The sequence below is a fragment of the Labrus mixtus genome, chromosome 8, assembly GCF_963584025.1.
Source record: "Labrus mixtus chromosome 8, fLabMix1.1, whole genome shotgun sequence".
Classification (NCBI taxonomy): Eukaryota; Metazoa; Chordata; class Actinopteri; order Labriformes; family Labridae; genus Labrus; species Labrus mixtus.
The window spans coordinates 24,373,993-24,389,935 of record NC_083619.1 but is presented as its reverse complement, the minus strand read 5'-3'; the positions used below and the strand labels follow the sequence as shown (position 1 = coordinate 24,389,935).

At 40.8% G+C, this 15,943-nt stretch overlaps 1 protein-coding gene across 2 annotated transcripts in view; it reads left to right on the top strand.

Moving 5' to 3' along the window:
• Positions 1 to 15,844, top strand: part of tep1 (telomerase-associated protein 1) — a 28,457-nt gene extending 12,613 nt beyond the window's left edge. Inside the window, exons 28-56 of one of the 2 annotated variants that reach the window (XM_061045331.1) lie at positions 417 to 552; positions 1,285 to 1,444; positions 2,044 to 2,177; positions 2,298 to 2,386; positions 3,078 to 3,192; positions 3,292 to 3,318; positions 3,406 to 3,616; positions 4,038 to 4,158; positions 4,577 to 4,701; positions 4,817 to 4,916; positions 5,035 to 5,190; positions 5,663 to 5,875; positions 6,232 to 6,288; positions 6,429 to 6,564; positions 8,054 to 8,305; positions 8,399 to 8,550; positions 9,509 to 9,616; positions 9,732 to 9,836; positions 10,060 to 10,189; positions 10,329 to 10,414; positions 11,027 to 11,153; positions 11,510 to 11,640; positions 11,754 to 11,875; positions 13,152 to 13,295; positions 13,627 to 13,726; positions 13,863 to 13,980; positions 14,178 to 14,260; positions 15,030 to 15,134; positions 15,307 to 15,844. In XM_061045331.1, the coding sequence (XP_060901314.1) occupies positions 417 to 552; positions 1,285 to 1,444; positions 2,044 to 2,177; positions 2,298 to 2,386; positions 3,078 to 3,192; positions 3,292 to 3,318; positions 3,406 to 3,616; positions 4,038 to 4,158; positions 4,577 to 4,701; positions 4,817 to 4,916; positions 5,035 to 5,190; positions 5,663 to 5,875; positions 6,232 to 6,288; positions 6,429 to 6,564; positions 8,054 to 8,305; positions 8,399 to 8,550; positions 9,509 to 9,616; positions 9,732 to 9,836; positions 10,060 to 10,189; positions 10,329 to 10,414; positions 11,027 to 11,153; positions 11,510 to 11,640; positions 11,754 to 11,875; positions 13,152 to 13,295; positions 13,627 to 13,726; positions 13,863 to 13,980; positions 14,178 to 14,260; positions 15,030 to 15,134; positions 15,307 to 15,426 (3,663 nt within the window). In that variant the 3' untranslated portion in view covers positions 15,427 to 15,844. The remainder of the gene's footprint in view (positions 1 to 416; positions 553 to 1,284; positions 1,445 to 2,043; positions 2,178 to 2,297; positions 2,387 to 3,077; positions 3,193 to 3,291; positions 3,319 to 3,405; positions 3,617 to 4,037; positions 4,159 to 4,576; positions 4,702 to 4,816; positions 4,917 to 5,034; positions 5,191 to 5,662; positions 5,876 to 6,231; positions 6,289 to 6,428; positions 6,565 to 8,053; positions 8,306 to 8,398; positions 8,551 to 9,508; positions 9,617 to 9,731; positions 9,837 to 10,059; positions 10,190 to 10,328; positions 10,415 to 11,026; positions 11,154 to 11,509; positions 11,641 to 11,753; positions 11,876 to 13,151; positions 13,296 to 13,626; positions 13,727 to 13,862; positions 13,981 to 14,177; positions 14,261 to 15,029; positions 15,135 to 15,306) is intronic. The other variant, XM_061045332.1, reaches the window with a different exon arrangement.
• The last annotated feature ends 99 nt before the right edge of the window (positions 15,845 to 15,943 follow it).

The following is a 15,943-nucleotide window of genomic DNA, read 5'->3' as shown; positions in this document are numbered from 1 at the left end:
TTGCCATAAATGTGCTAAAATGTGCTAATAAGCACAAAGTGCAGTTTAATGGAACGCAATATTTACAATATTTTCAGTAAGTCAGAGGCCGACTTAAAACATCAGAATGCATCTTATTATAAGTAGTCCTGTAGTTAGAATATCTGTTGATTTATTGAAACGTGTCAGAGTGGACCCAAAACTTTGAACAGATCAAACTGGCAGCATGACAGTGGAAGCCTGAAGGCCATGATGCCAGCTTGTCCTAAAACAGATCAATGTTCAATACATGTACATTTTACAACGCACCTGATTGTTCTTAGCGAAGTTATATCCATTGTTGTTGATTATATCTGTATATCTGTTAAAGTTAATACTAACACATCAAATTGTTGCCAACTTGACGACTAAAACACATTTTGATTTTTGTTTCTAAGTTGAAGGAGAGCCTCCAGGACTTGCCTCAGTCTCTGAGTCAGTTGGTGCAGCACAGCCTGGACAGACTCTGCTCTCAGTACAGAGGCATGCTGGGACTCCGCTGGGCCCTGGCAGCACTCACTGTCAGCACCACTGGTAAGATGAGCCACGTTTAAAACATCATTTTAAACTTTAATGATGCAAAGAAAGGGTGATTTTTATTTTATTTTGCACACTGCAGCAAGCGTTACAATGTCCTGTATTTGGAATGGACTTGTGAGTCTGATCACTCTAAGAGCTTTTTTTTTACTCCACATGACACATTCACACGTTATTCACACAATGATGGCTGGAGCTGCTCCATGAAGTGCCCATCAGTATGATGTCATTCACAAGCATTCGCATGCCGCTGGTGTCGCAGCCGGAGCAATTTGAGGTTAAGGTTCATGCCCAATGACACTTTGACATGTGACTGCGGGACCTTTGTATCGAAACCCCCAACGCTCCTTTTAGAGACTACTGACTCGAAACATAGCCGCCTCTTATTAGGGATGATAAAAAGCTTATTTCTTTATGTATATGCTTTAATAATTTCCAAGGGGAAATCCGTTCTTACTCTCATTTATAGAGAGACATGCGACGTACAGACAGGCCTGAAACACATACATGCACAAACAGGAACTTATGGACATGCATTAATCGAGCACACAGGGGCCGTCTACAGCAATTAGGGGTTTTGTTCCTTCCTCAAGGACACCTCTGCAGAACGTTGCAATTGACCTAACACCAGAACAATTTGCATACCTTATTCTGCACCGGGACTTGAACCAGCGATGTCTGGTTTCCAACACAAGTCTACGGACTAAACGTGTTCCTCTTGATTGACAGGTCTGAGAGACAGAGACTTGTGTTCTGTCCTGAACACATGCAACGAGTTATCCTCAAGGGGCGGACAGGCCACATGGGATGAAGTACTTCATCTGTCCAGGGAGCCCAAAGGACGTGTTCCCATGGCGACTTTCACCCGAATAGTGCACAGCTTACAGAGGTTTGAATTTGAGTTCATGGTTGAGGGATCTGTTTTAATTGACAGTTTAGAAGTATTACATGTTTTCAGCCAGCAGGGGGCGCCTCCACTGATTGCATGAAGAAGTCTTATGGGATAGAAATCTATGACTTCTCTTTTGATTTAATGTCTCAGTAAAACATTTTACAATCAGTTCATGGTCTGAAGTGCTAGAATCAAGTCTTCTTCAAAGCAGCATTATGTTTTATTTTACAAATGAAGGTAAAGCCAGTGCATAAAATAGACAATTAATCAGGATATGTTTCATGATGTGGCATTGAAAGTGAACTCTGATGACCTGAAAACATGCTCTCAGTTGTTGGTTATAAATAGTTCAGAGCAGTTTTGCTTTCTAGAATTAGCATCCAACTTGTAATTACAGTAATCATGAATGGTGAATGGACCTTGCAAACCCAGGTAGCGCTAGCCTACGTGGATTGCTTACCATATACTGTTCAATCAATATGTCAGAGTTTAGGTTTTAGGAAGGACGTCCACACAATAAATAGATATTTTCACCAAAGTTAAATACATTTAATCTTTCAAGAGATATAGTAGGTAACCTGTTTTGATGTCTGCAGTCTGATTGGTCCGTCTCATTGCCACGACACCGACGACCTCCTGGCTCTGAACAATCTGGAGGTGAGGAGAGCCTTTGAGGACTTTTTACTCCATTCAGAGAGCGACAGAACCAGCGCTCACCTGGTGCTGGCAGGTAAAGAACTCACAGTCGCCTTTGACTTAAGTATGATATACAAGTCTAATAGAAGAAGATATGTGAGTATAGTTAAGTGTGTTTTTTAATACCACCAGTGTTTTTTGTTTTTTTTTACAGGTCATCTGTGGGCTCTAGCCGACCCACAGGGCGCAGACACCTTCCTTCACTGTGAGGCCAACTCCATCATGCACCTGCCAACAAACCTGGTGAGCTGTCTCTCAACCCAAACTTCATCACAGACTCAAGGTCCAGACAAAACCATACAAATGATAAATAACCTTTTATGCAAAAATCTATCAATATGAGCAACAATATTGTATCCCTTTGATGCAGGGATTTAAAAAAAAAAAAAAAAAGCACCTCTAAAGGACTATTATGTAACTCTGACATCTAGCGTTTAAAATGCGTACTTTCTGCGTCCTCATTTTTCAACAGCATCTCCAATATTCATCCTAGTTTTACCACGTTTCTGCTCGTGGAGCTTATTGGAAACGTGCAGAGGCTTTTTTAGGTCGGGTACAATCAGTTATATCTGAACCAGTTGGCTTGCTCGCTTCCATCGCTGCAGCACCTGTTGGTTTGTTTGTTTGTCCGGCAAAACCGAGGAGCGAGGCGCAAAACGGCCAAACAGATGTTCGTGTGCAAATGAGACAGAGTGAAGAGTTCATCTTTAAGTTTTTTGATGGCTCTCCGTCACACGTGTCTTACAGAATGGATGTGCAGAGACTTCTTCTATTTTCTATTAAACATGAAAAAAACAAAGCAGAACAATCATGACACTTAGCCTGTGCAAAGAAATGTCAATCGTCCTGGTCACAAATATTTCTGAAGAAAACATCAGTAACTTTATTTCTGGACATTTTTTTAATCTTCTCTGCTTCATTTGTCTCCCGACAGATTCAAAGTGGTCAAATGGAGGCGCTTCATTCCCTTCTCTCCAGCTTCTACTTCCTGTACGCTCAGGTGCGTCACGGCCTCCTGCATCAACTCCTGGAGACCTATCGCTTGTGTGGTGAGTCTGATCGGCCTTTCATCTATTTGCAGTGGTTTTTACTGTGAAGGCCTTTCTCTTGATACATTTGTATCCTGTGATATTTCTCTTTCTCCGTAGATCTTAATCATGACTCAGCACCTTCATGTAGGTGCTTAAATTAAATGACTCTCATTCTCCTGCCCAGTGTGCTTTTATTTGTTCTTCACAAACGTTTCTCTTTCGTTCTTTCAGTTGGTTTCCAAGAAAGTCTAGAAGACTGTCATAGTTTCCTGAAGCGCCACGCCCAGCTGCTCTCCTCATGGCCGACTCTTTTCATTCAGCAAGCCCTGAACGAGCCTCCTGAGACCTCTGCTCACACCTGGGCTCAGGGCCTGGTGGGGAGAGGAGGGGTCCAGGTGGTCCAGTGGTTGAACAATGACTATCAGGCTCAAAGGGAGAGCAGGTATGAAGATTGTGTGCAAGGACGTTAAGGAGCGTGTTCTCATTTTGTCTTTTTATAATAATAATAATAAAGTTTATTTATATAGCGCTTTTCGCAGACAAAGGTCACAAAGTGCTTTACATCAACAAAAAAAAACAACAGCAAACATACAATGAAAAAAGAAAAAATGAGTACGTCATGGGCGACATTATAAAATCCTGCTATAACCAGGAACAATAATTGGCACAATAAAACATAGATGAGTAGGTGCACTGGGTGGACCTGATTACCCAGAGGCCTGTCTAAACATTAACGTTTTTAATTGTTTTTAATTGACTCAACAGCGTCAGAAAGACGTAGAGAATTCCAGAGGATTGGTGCTGTGGACTGAAGCGCACGATCCCCACGGGTCTTAAAATGTATGTTTAATGTGTCATTACAGTGAGCTGGTGTCCACCTTCTCCTCCGAACCGACCTGTTTGGTCGTGAGCACGGATCAAGAGCTGATGGTGGTCGGCACTGGGAAGGGAATGCTTCATCTTATCAACACACAGACCGGACAGGTATGATAAAAATGTTCCAGTAAAAATGTTATTTTGATGTTTGATCTCCACCAGGTCACTTTTTTTTTAGCAAGTCACAGACTACGTTCCCCCGATGGACATCATGGTTTTAATCAACGAATGAGCACAACCTAGATTGGCGGTGCTCATGAGATATGGACAGAAAAGTTTGTCAAGCCAAATGAGATTGTCCGAGTGTCGGGATGTTTTTCCAACTTGTGATCAGATAAACATCCTGTAAGGCAAAGATGGTAAAAGAAAACACAGAGGATCCCTTTGACCACAATCTCTTCCTCTTGTATTTAATGGTTGTGATGCGTGTTAACAGTAGTTTGAATAAGATGTTGCTCAGGTTTCAAATGTGCTGAGAAAAAAAAAGTACAAAAATGTCTAATGTCGACTTTTTGGTTGGGAACAGGAAGTGAAATCTCTGGTGAGCAGCTGTGACGGCATCTCAAGCTGTGTGTTTCTCAAAGATGGCCGCCTCGCTACCACCTCGTACGATGGACGGATAGAGATGTGGGACATGGGGAACAGCTGCAGGTGAGAGAGGAGGGTTGAACACCTCCTCCTGTACACTTCCTCTAACCCTGATCTGTTCTGTTTCTTTCCTCAGGTGTCGTTTGAATTAATGGACTCGTGTTTCCTCTCTTTGCAGGACCGCTCTTATCGACGCCCACACTAACACGATCACAGCGAGTGACATCACTGCAGACAGGAAGAACCTCGCAACCGTGTCTCTGGACTTCAAGTTGAAAGTACGTCCCGTGGAAAAGACATTCAACTGTTACTATTATCATAAAATGTACATTTAACATAATTCTGCACTTCTGATTTTTGCTGAACCCGTTTTTTTTTTCTGTTTTTCTTTTTCAGGTCTGGTCTTCGGCTACAGTTAAAGAAGTGGCAGCCTTTCACAGCTCGAGCCCTTTGAACTGTGTGACCTTTGACCCTGAGGGTCACCTGCTGGCTGCAGGTTGCTGGGACGGGAATGTGATCGTTTGGAACTGGCTCCAGAATAAAATAATGAAAGTGAGTAATTGGAAGTGCAAAACTATCTGACTTGAATGATAAAAATGGAAGTGAGCTTTGGTGAGGCCTTGGGTTCCCCAGCTTGAAAATTAAAATATCTGCTGGTCTGGAGCTGGAAGAGAGTAAACCAATAGGACCTCTATATTTTGCTCCTGATGTGTTTTTAAGGTTGTCATCTTAAACCAATCTATTGGTGGTTGAGTTGCATTATGGGTAATGTAGTGAAGCTGTCCTTAATTTACCTTCCTCTTACTTTTGACTGTTTAGTAATTTAGGGAATCCATCCCCTCCACATGTTACTAAGGTAGTTTATTATGTAATTTAAGCAGATGTAGTTTATTACTTATGAGAGTAAAAAAAAAACAGAAGTTGAAGAAGAGGAGCGTTAAATGTGATCGATGTCCAGGTCAAGGTAAAGATCATTTAGGTGATGTTGTCGTGAACACTCTTTCTGCTCCGCGTTTTTCCTCAGAACTTGTCGGGTCACCAGCGCTCCGTCCGCAGTCTCTCCTTCGCTCCCTCGTCCTCCATGCTCTGCTCCGGCTCTGTGTCCGGGGAGGTCAGGGTGTGGTCGGTGGCCACCTCCACCTGTGTGGGATGTTTCCAGGCTCACAGCGGAGCCGCGGAGGCCCTCACCTTCCTGGAGGAAGGGAGGATGCTGCTGAGTGCCGGCTCGGATCACGCGGTGAGGAAACGCTAAAGATTAAAAAAATTATCCAAAAAGATTTCCAAAAATGTGTTTCCATAAAACAGAACAAAAGGAGACTAACCTGTTACTACTACTGTTTTTTTCTTCTTCAGTACATTAGCTGTCGATACAGTTCAAACAAAATAATTTCACAACAGACTTCAGGTGATTTGTTGTTTACTGAAGGAGGCTGATATTTTCAGATTTCGATCCAGAAAAGGAAACACTTTAAATATATATTTAAAGTGATAGTACCCAACTGAATGTAAACATACAGAAGACATTCTCTCGTACTTTAAAATGAACATCCTCCTCTCTCTCTCTCTCTGTCTTTTTGTCCGTCTCTTAAACAGCTTCATCTCTGGTCAGGAGGCCTCGGACGTTCAGTTGCTGCGTTAAAAAGTGACGAGGTAAGCTCCTTATTTTATGTCTTGAAAGCTCCTTCTTCTTAAAATCCAGCTACCTTTCAGTATGTCAAATTAAAAAAGTTAGAGCATGAAAAAGGCGTCCGCTGGTTGGTTATTTGACAATTCTTGTTTTCGTTCTTCAGTGCGAGCAGGAGCCTCGTCGTAAGAAACAGAAGTGTGAAAGCAGTCCTCCAGCTGCTCTGTGTGTGGCTGTTAACAAAGACTGTGTTGCTGTGGGATATCATATTGACGGCATCAAACTCTTCAGTCTGGAGACAGGTATGTTTTATATTATATTCTTTTAAACACATACCATATTACAGTGATTTAAAGCTCCTGTGAGGGACTTTTGGTTCATGTCCATTTTGGCCTCCTGTGGGAAAGTAACACCTTTTATCTTTCTGCTATTGTCCTGTACAGTTTCTCCAAGAATATTTTTGTGGGCTTTGTTTTTTGTTGCATTCATTAGATAGTATAGCGGTGTGAAATGTGGGGAAAAAGAGAGTGGGGGGAGTCTCTACCAACTGAGCTCAACCCGTGCCCTGAAAGAAATGAAATCTCATCTTGCTGTCTTTAAACGGTCGAATGTGTCACTGTGAATCTTTGCTGTGTAAAATGTGTAAACAAAGGCTGTTTCTGCAGCATGCTCCGTCTCACCTTGACTGACACGTACCCTGCAGCAGGCTTTTCACACATTAGAAAGTGTTATTTAGAAACTATGCATCTTGTTTGTAATGGTCTTACTGGCTTTGGTACGTCTTATAGAAGAATCATAATTCATTTCAGTCTGTTTCCTTAAAAACAATTAAGAAAAATAAGAAGAAACAAAGAATGTGGAAGATCAAAGTGTTTTGCTCAAGGGTGCCTCGGCAGGGCTCAGGAAGTGAACTAGCACCTCTGCAGCTACCGGACCAATTTACAGCGAGGAACCGGCAACCCTCCAGTTCCCAACCCAAGTCCCTACAGACTGAGCTACTGCTGCCCCCAACATATATATATATATATATATATATATATATATATATATATATATATATATATATATATTAGGTATCCACTGAATGAAGCCGTAGCTTGACGCTCCCAAAACTCCTCTCTTACGTAATCCACAGGACCAAATGATCAAAGTTTAATTGTTTACTTAAACAAAAAACAGATACAGGTTAGTCCAAAACTATACAAAAAGAGAGATGAGGAGAGAGAGGTCAAAAGACTGTGTGGCTACACTCTCTACTAGTCTGAACTGAGCCCAATTAAGTCCACAAGCCCCTCCCCCTCCCAGATCCAATGAACAAAAAGTATTACATGCATCCATACATTTAACATGATGAGCAATAAGGCTCCTACATATATATATATATATATATACATAATAATCAGTCACAATATATATAATAATCATCCAGTTAGAAGTCCATTCATGTCATAAAGATACAGTAGTGTTCTCCTCTTTTTTAGAGTTTAAATCATCTTTTACACTTCATAAACAGTACGTATTAAATATAGAGGAGGAAAACAATGATGCAAAATAAATCCAAACAGTTATGACACCAAAGATAACCACAGATACAATAATGAGGAGAATACGCTTATTTAAAAACCTTTTTTTAACTCAACTTGATTTAATTTTAAATCAACTCTAATCACCTCCTCTACTTGCCATACTCACTGTTAACATGACGCACAAATAAAAAAAAAAGAGCTGTTAAAGAACCACAGAATAGATCTGGTAAACAAACACATCTTTACTGTTGATTTTCCATCACAGGTCAAAAGATTTGGGCCTCACAGCTGGTCGATGTGACCGTGAAGTGCCTGCGGTGGATCCCTGGGGGCGAGGACGAGACCCAAACGGAGCTGCTGGTGTCTTCAGGGAACGACTTGCGTATGAGAGTCTGGAAGAGGAAAGATGGGGAGGAGGGGATGCTGGGAGGTCTGTACCAGTTGGGAATATTTGGTTACCATTCACTTCCCGTCCTCGCAACTGAACAGAGCTCAACCTACCTGGCTACAGCTTCAGGTGAGTGAGGGAGAAGGAATAACATGACTCCATGTTTTAAAAAAGTGTTCTTAAAGCTGTAAAGAAACATTCTTTTCTTCCCTTTGAATAAAGATGACGGCTCAGTTTGCTTGTGGTCGCTGAGTGAACTGGCTGAAGACCCCTGCACTGAGCCTCAGAACTTGATGAGAGGACACACTGGAGGAGTCACCTGTCTGTCTTTCAGCCCTGATGGTGGACAGCTGCTGACCGGCGGGAAAGATATGGTACGGTATGGTATATGGTTTTTTAACCAAACAAAAAAAAAAAAAAAAACCTAAGCATAAATCTGTCAAAAAACACTATGAGGCTCACTGAGAGAAAAAAGGCTGTAACTAGGCAACACAAGGAACACACTACGAGCCAGTGTGTTCACGTGATTTCAGCTCGGAAAGTCAAAATGTTGTAACGACAGGAAAAAACAGCGTTAAGGCTACGAAGAAGATCAGTGAAATATAACTGTGACAGGTTATGTTTGAGCAAAAAGTTGATGTGCAATACGTGTATTCATAAAAAAAGTTTGTCAAAATTTTCGCTTGTGGCGCAGTGGTTAGTGCGCATGCCCCATGTATGGAGGCTGTAGTCTTCCAAGCGGGCGGCCCGAGTTCAAATCCAGCCTGTGTGGCTCCTTTCCCGCATGTCATTCCCCACTCTCTCTCTCGCTTTGATTTCTGGCTCCATCCACTGTCCTATCTCTCCAATAAAGGCACAAGAAGCCCAAAATAAATGTAAAATGTGATGACGATTCTGACTTCAAGTCGCACCTAATTATTCCCCGAGTTTCCGAGTTGTTGTTCGGACTTGAGCAGGTGTTCATTTGCATTTTACAACTCGGATACTGTTTTTTCCGATGCGCCTGACACCACATGAATGCACCATATATACACAGACAATCAGGTGCGCACAATCAGGGCAGGATCTGAAAGACGGAGACGTACGGGTAAGTACAAAATAAAACAGGAAGTGACAATAATACTAAAATGACCTCAGGTGACTTTACTGGTTGTGTCAGTGAGGATATGACTTGATTTTCCCAATAACTCTAACTCCTCATAATGAACGATTGGACAACATACAACTGATAAAATCCTATATTGTCCAATCCTTATGTCCACTGAGAGATATATTCCTATAATAAAACCTTCTGTAATAAATATCATTGTTGGATTTGTGTCTTTGTTTCAGGCCCTGCTGGTTTGGGATGTGAATGAGTGTCCTGCTGTTCTCTCCAAGTCGCTCCCTCACTCTCACAGAGACTGGATCACCGGCTGTGTTTGGACTCCAGACTGTGTGGTAAATCTTTTTATTTTACTCTTAACGTGGTATTTATAGTTCTGCTCTGCTCTGTTTTTTTTTTGTTTTTTTTGCAAACCTGCATTCATCGAGCTTCCATTTTTTTCTGTTTCAGATCAGCTCCTCAAACGATGGGAGACTTTGTTTATGGGATCTGCAGGCAGGCCGACGTCTCAAAGAAATCTCCTGGCCCAGTCCTCTTACGTCTGTCTGCTGTCTGGTGAGAAAGAACTTCTGCATCTGTCTATCACAGATAAAACTGTATGTGTTGTTTCAGTCTTTCCTTTATACTCAAACTTTATACAAAACTGTGATATCAGGGATTAAATAAACTTCATAGTTTGTGTCTTGGCATCGTTTTTTTTCTTGTGCATACTGGAAGCAGCCTCAGCGTCATGAGGAGATTTCTATGTTGACGTGTTGTTTGCTGTTTCTGTCTGCAGGGTCAGTATGTGATGGCAGGCTGTGCAAAAGGAGCGCTACATGTTTGGAACTGGGAAACAAGCACAGAGGTCAGCCACATCGCTGCACACAGCCAGCGTATCCACCACTGCTCTGTCCTTCCAAATACAGGTAAACGTTGTGTGCTCACACCTGCAGTCACTGTCCGTCCCTCCTGCTTAACTCATGAGAGATACAATATGAGAATCCACATCTCAGTTTGATTCAAACGGTTCATTATTGTTATTCTTTTTCTTTCTTTCTTTTCAAGACAAGAGTGAAGAAGTCAAGTCAGAGGAAATGACGGTCCTCACTGCTTCTGATGACGGCTCAGTGCAGATCTGGAAACCTCTACAGGTCTGACTGCTGATGAATGTTTAAAAACAACATTTTATGGATGTGCTTTTGCAGGAGTTGTGGTCTGAGCGTGTTTCAATCCTCTAGATAAAGGTTTTACTGTATCCCAAAATAAGGCAGTACTGAAGGCCTGTCCCTCTCCACCCTGTTACCCTGTTTTTAGAAGTGCTATATAAATTAAGTGTGTTATTATTAATATAATTTAAAGGGTTATTCCATAGACTGTGTAAAACATGGACATAGTCCCAGCGACGTCACTGATTGGATTCTGAAGAAGCCAAACATCAGTATTAGACAACATACTGGAAATGCTTTCTCAACCTAACTTGCGAGCAGATTAACAACCGCTTCGAATTATCCAAACATTTTTTTTACCCATGTTCAGTTAAAAAATTAGCATTTGACACAAATTAGTTTTTGAACCTGGCTGTGAATATGTTTATTACTGCTGTAAAAATCTGCATTTTAATGTATATTTAATGTCATTATAACATACTTTCTTTTGTTTATTTTGGTGTCATTTTTAGTTCAAGTCTGAATTCAGAGCAGAACTTCCTTGGGGTCTTACCCCTCTCAAAGGTTGGACTCAGTCTCTTATATTGTTTTTAACAGGTGGAGCACCTCAACACCTTCCAGGGTCACAGCGGCTCAGTACATGGAGTTGTTCCCAAACAAGGACTCCCAGAATTCCTCACTGTTTCTGAAGACTGCTCACTGCGAAGCTGGACATTGACAACAGGTAACATTTTATAAACGGTTCTACCTTTTTATAAAATACCGGCTAAAATACCACTAATTTTATCAATTCCAGTTGAGTGACAATCTTGTCTTCATTATACTGTAAATCATTTCCACAAGTGTTTGATCCACATTTGAGCGACTAAAGCAATATATGTGTATATCTATTTATGTCTTCAGATTGAAAATAGATCCAATAAAGATATCGGCTGACACATCGCTATCTGGTTTTGTTCCCTCCCCAATATTAATATTGGTATCGGCCCCAAGAAATCCATATCGGTCGGGCCCTAGTCTTCTATCACTTGTTGCAGTCTGATCATTTCTTCAGTTCAGCTCTGTGTTGTGTCTTTTCAGACGGTCCTTCCAGCCTGAGAGGTCCCGTCACAGTTCTGTGTTTCTCTCAGAGAGATGATCTGCTCTTTGTTGGTTATCAATCTGGTTTTCTGGAAATTTGGCAGAACAACTCTGTGGTTGGCCACAAGCAGGTGAGGACATGCAGAAGAACAGGGATGTATTCTGGACATACAAAGAAAGGCCTTTTGTGTGGATGTTATTATATGATGTCTGTGCCTGTTTTTTTTTTTTGTGTGTGTGTCAGACTTCATCCAGCACCGTCACAGCGATCTGCTCCATGCCTGATAACCAGTACGCTGTTAGCTACATGAAGCCTGCTGTTGATGTGTGGAAGCTGGTGTGGAATCAACAACGCAGCACAGCGAGGTAAATGACAGTCACAACTACTGAGACATACTCTCTTATCCATTTTTATGATCTTATTTCTAAACCCATTTTGGTCAGATGTGATGTAGAAAGTTCTTACAACACAACTCACAAAACATCACATCACACAATTCATTTCCAGATGACAAATGACTGATGCAAACAAAAAACTGCAAATGCAAACTAAGGGAAGTGGCATTTTAGATAGTGGGAGCCAATAAGATGCTTGATTCGGGTGCGATCACAGATCTGTTGACTTCCTTCTCTGTTGTGTTTCAAAAATAATTAACATGGCAACATCCAAACTTAATATCCACAAATCCTAACTTAGACGCTACCCAAAAAAACATTCAGCGTGACGCTCCTGCCCACTCCACCACAGACAAAGACTTCCTCTGGGCGCAGGTAGCGTAGTGGTTATCGCTACACCCCATGTACAGAGGCTGTAGTCCTCCAAAGGGGCGGACCAGGTTCGCATCAGACCTGTGGCTCCTTTCCTGCATGTCATACCCCACTCTCTCTCTCTCTCTCTCCCTGATTCCTGACTCTCTCTAAATGAAGGCACAAATTAAAAAAAAAAGACATTCTGATTCTTCTTACCACCTGTGCATTGCGCCCACTACAATTACTAAACTCCACCCATAATAACCAAAATAATTGCCAAAAATATGTCCAAATAAATCCACAAACTAACACAATACCCAATAAGAGTTTCTTATTTTAAATTAAATATTTCCCATGAATTATATTCTAACTTCTAATGATCTAAATGATGTGTTTTACCAACACAACCATGATTAAAAATGGCTTCTACACTAAGTTATTAGTCTTTCAGTTTCATCAGTTGTTAAATATTTTGTCTTTTTTTTTGTTTTTACATGTTTTAATTTGTATTTATTTGAATGCAGAGATGGACTGTCCTTTGATTATTACATATAATTTGAGTAATTTTTCAAAATCAGTACATCATCTTTCAGAGAATCTCGTCACCTTGGGTTTATTTGAATCCTTCTCTTCTATAGAGATTACGACTGATTTAAAGGAACGTCACATCAGCAGATTAAACTCCACTGTTTGTTAACAAAGACTCTACACTCTGAGTTACAAATTTGACTAATATGAGATGTTACAGAATCTTTCTTCATACATGAGCATGTTCAAGTTACTTCCTCCCCTTCGGGAGATGAATGTGAGAGGTTAAAGTGAGGATTTCAGGAGTTTAATGTATCGATGAAGTGATGCTCCGCTCTGCTCTGTGTGTTTGTCTCTCTCCCAGCCTGGTGAAGGTAAACACGCACAAAGTGGACGACCCGGTGGTCCACCTCATCTACATCTCGATCCTGTTGGGCGTGTGTCAAGACGGAACAATACTGGACGTGTCAAATACTGGGGAAGACAGCTGGGGCCATTCAATCTCTAAGTAAAACAAAATACTAAAGAGGACGTTCAGAGTTTTCATTAAATCAATCACTATTCAGAGTAATGGCAACAAAAATAAAACATTCATTGTGTAAGTGAACACAACATTTTGAAGATAGTCTTGAATATGGCTGATGTTTATTTTTAAACTAGTCTGCTGATCTTTTTTCCCTTAGAGTTATTACACAGAAGCCCAGTATGTTGATGATTTTAAACCTTGTCTCATCGATACTGCTTTTCAAAGTTAACATACACGTTTTTATTGACCTATAGTTAAGTGTGCTTAAGTAACTTACTTAAAAGTTCCTTCTGTTTTTATTTTGTTATTGCAGTTGGACGGAGTCAGTACGTATCATGGCGCTGATCAGAAGCGACCAAAAGAGCTTGTGGCTGCTGGGCGAACAAAGCGGACAAATTGAGATTGGCTTCCTCGTGAGTTCTGACCAAATGATCTCAAAATAAAACTATAAGAATATTTATACTTGTTCATTAAAAGTGAATTCAGACATCACTTAGCTCTGGTTTTCATGACATGTTGACTGATGCCTGTGTTCTGTGTTTTTTCCAGTTTTCATTGGGCTCCAAACAACGTTTACATTCATCGTTCTGCTCGACCAGCCTGGAGATTGACGACGAGGAGGAGAAGAAGAACGGGAGCCTGATCACAGCTTTAACTATGGAAAAAGGTTCAAACATCTTCTAGTTCTGACGGTTGCTTTCACTACTCTTACTCCGAGCACAACAATATAGCTACTGCATTTTCTCCTCGGCTGGGAACTGGCGGGCAGCTGACTTGCTTTCTGGCTGGGAGGGGACATTCATGGTGGCTCCATCTGTCCAACTTCCCCTTCTGTTTAAAAACGTGTTCTTCATGTTCTTTCAGAGTTCATCGTGTGTGGAGACGTGAAGGGCAACATGTGGTTCATCCAGTCTCCTGAACCTTCCACATGGCACAGCAGAAAACCTGTAAGAGCTCAGAGACGCACGACTCGATACCTCTAACTCAAAAACATATTCACATTAATTGAGATACAGCAGAGCTATTCAGAGCTTCTAGCCTAGCTGAAAGAACTTCCTGTCAAGACTCTTTCATGCAATTGTTTACGGTCTGTTGGGCCACACAGGCTTAAGACAGGCAAACAATGGACTTGGGCCCGCATCTCTGTGAGAAGCCTCACACGGGGCACCATTGACCACCAACCTGAGAATCGTGAAGAGAGTTGGTGTTGACAATCTACATCAAAGAGGGCATTACTAGTCGCAGTTACTTACAGATATACATTTTTATAGACATTATTTAAAGCTGTATTGTATTTACTGTAGATGACTAGTTGCATTTCTGCATTATTTTGTGTTCTGCCTCTTTACTTTCAAATCCTCAGACATGAAACCTCCAAAATGTTTGGCAGTTTTGCTCCATTAGTTATTAATTGCTGTTTATTGATTTCACTTGATTGACTTATTGTCTCTGCTCTACTCTCAACTGAAAAGATTAAAAAAAAAAATTGTTGTGGAACTAAGTTTAAGGTCTAGGACCAAATCGTTGCCTCTTAGCAAACAGTGTGCGAGAGTTTACCTTTTAATTTTTTGATGGACACATTGCTCTCCTACTTTCACCTGTCTTGTGAAATGAATGTTCAAATGTTTTTTTTCTTTTATGGAAGTACAGCGTTAAAATAAGAACATATCTTGAAACATTGTGTATATTGTTTACACGTTGATGTTTACTCCTCAGGCCCACAGTGACAGGATCAGTGTGCTGAGACTCACTGACAGCACCATCATCTCAGCCTCCTACGACAGGACAGTGAAGCTGTGGGACAGAAACACCAAGAAACAGGTACATTAGACATTTCAAACTTCAAAATTTGAACATTAAAAAGACTCTGTCCAAATCAGCCAAATCCAACAACAACAACAAAAGCCTGACACATAACCCGCTGTTTTTACTCAATGTGTATTTTTGTACAGATGTTACCCATCACTCTGTCTCTCTCTCTTTTCTCCTGCAGGTGGGAATGTTTGTGTGTGGAGGTCCTGTTCTGCTTTTGGAGGTGAACCCTAAAAATCCCAGCGAGCTGGTCTGTGGGGACGGACAGGGAAAGCTCTACTTTCTCTCCTGGAAAGAATAATCCTTCAAATATTACACACTATATTACTCTGCTTACCAAAGATTGTCCTGCCTCCTCTTAGCTTTGGTGATGATGGTGAATGTGCAATACATGAAAAGAGAAAAAGAACGGGAAATACTTAAATCTTATACAGGAATAAATATCTATGCGATGGCTTTGAATCAATGTTTACAACGTGCCTTTGATTTAAATACTTTAGTACAAAACTTGCACATGTAACAAGCAAGTATAAAAACACTAAAATATTAAAAAGTGTGTTCATCAGTTTTAGTTTTAGATTAATTAATGAATGCTTGTTTTATTTGTACATCATGGCAGAATGAAGAATATCCATGAGGGATAAGAAACACTCAAAGTAAGAAATATTGCACTAACCCTGGATGTTGTTCTCTGTGGAATAAAAATGATGTTTAAAGTGGCCTTTTGTGATTTATTTTAATGTCTGAGTTTTTTTGTTTTATGGCAGGATTGCAAAATTAACAAATATGTAAATGTTGTTACATACAGTCAGTTCATA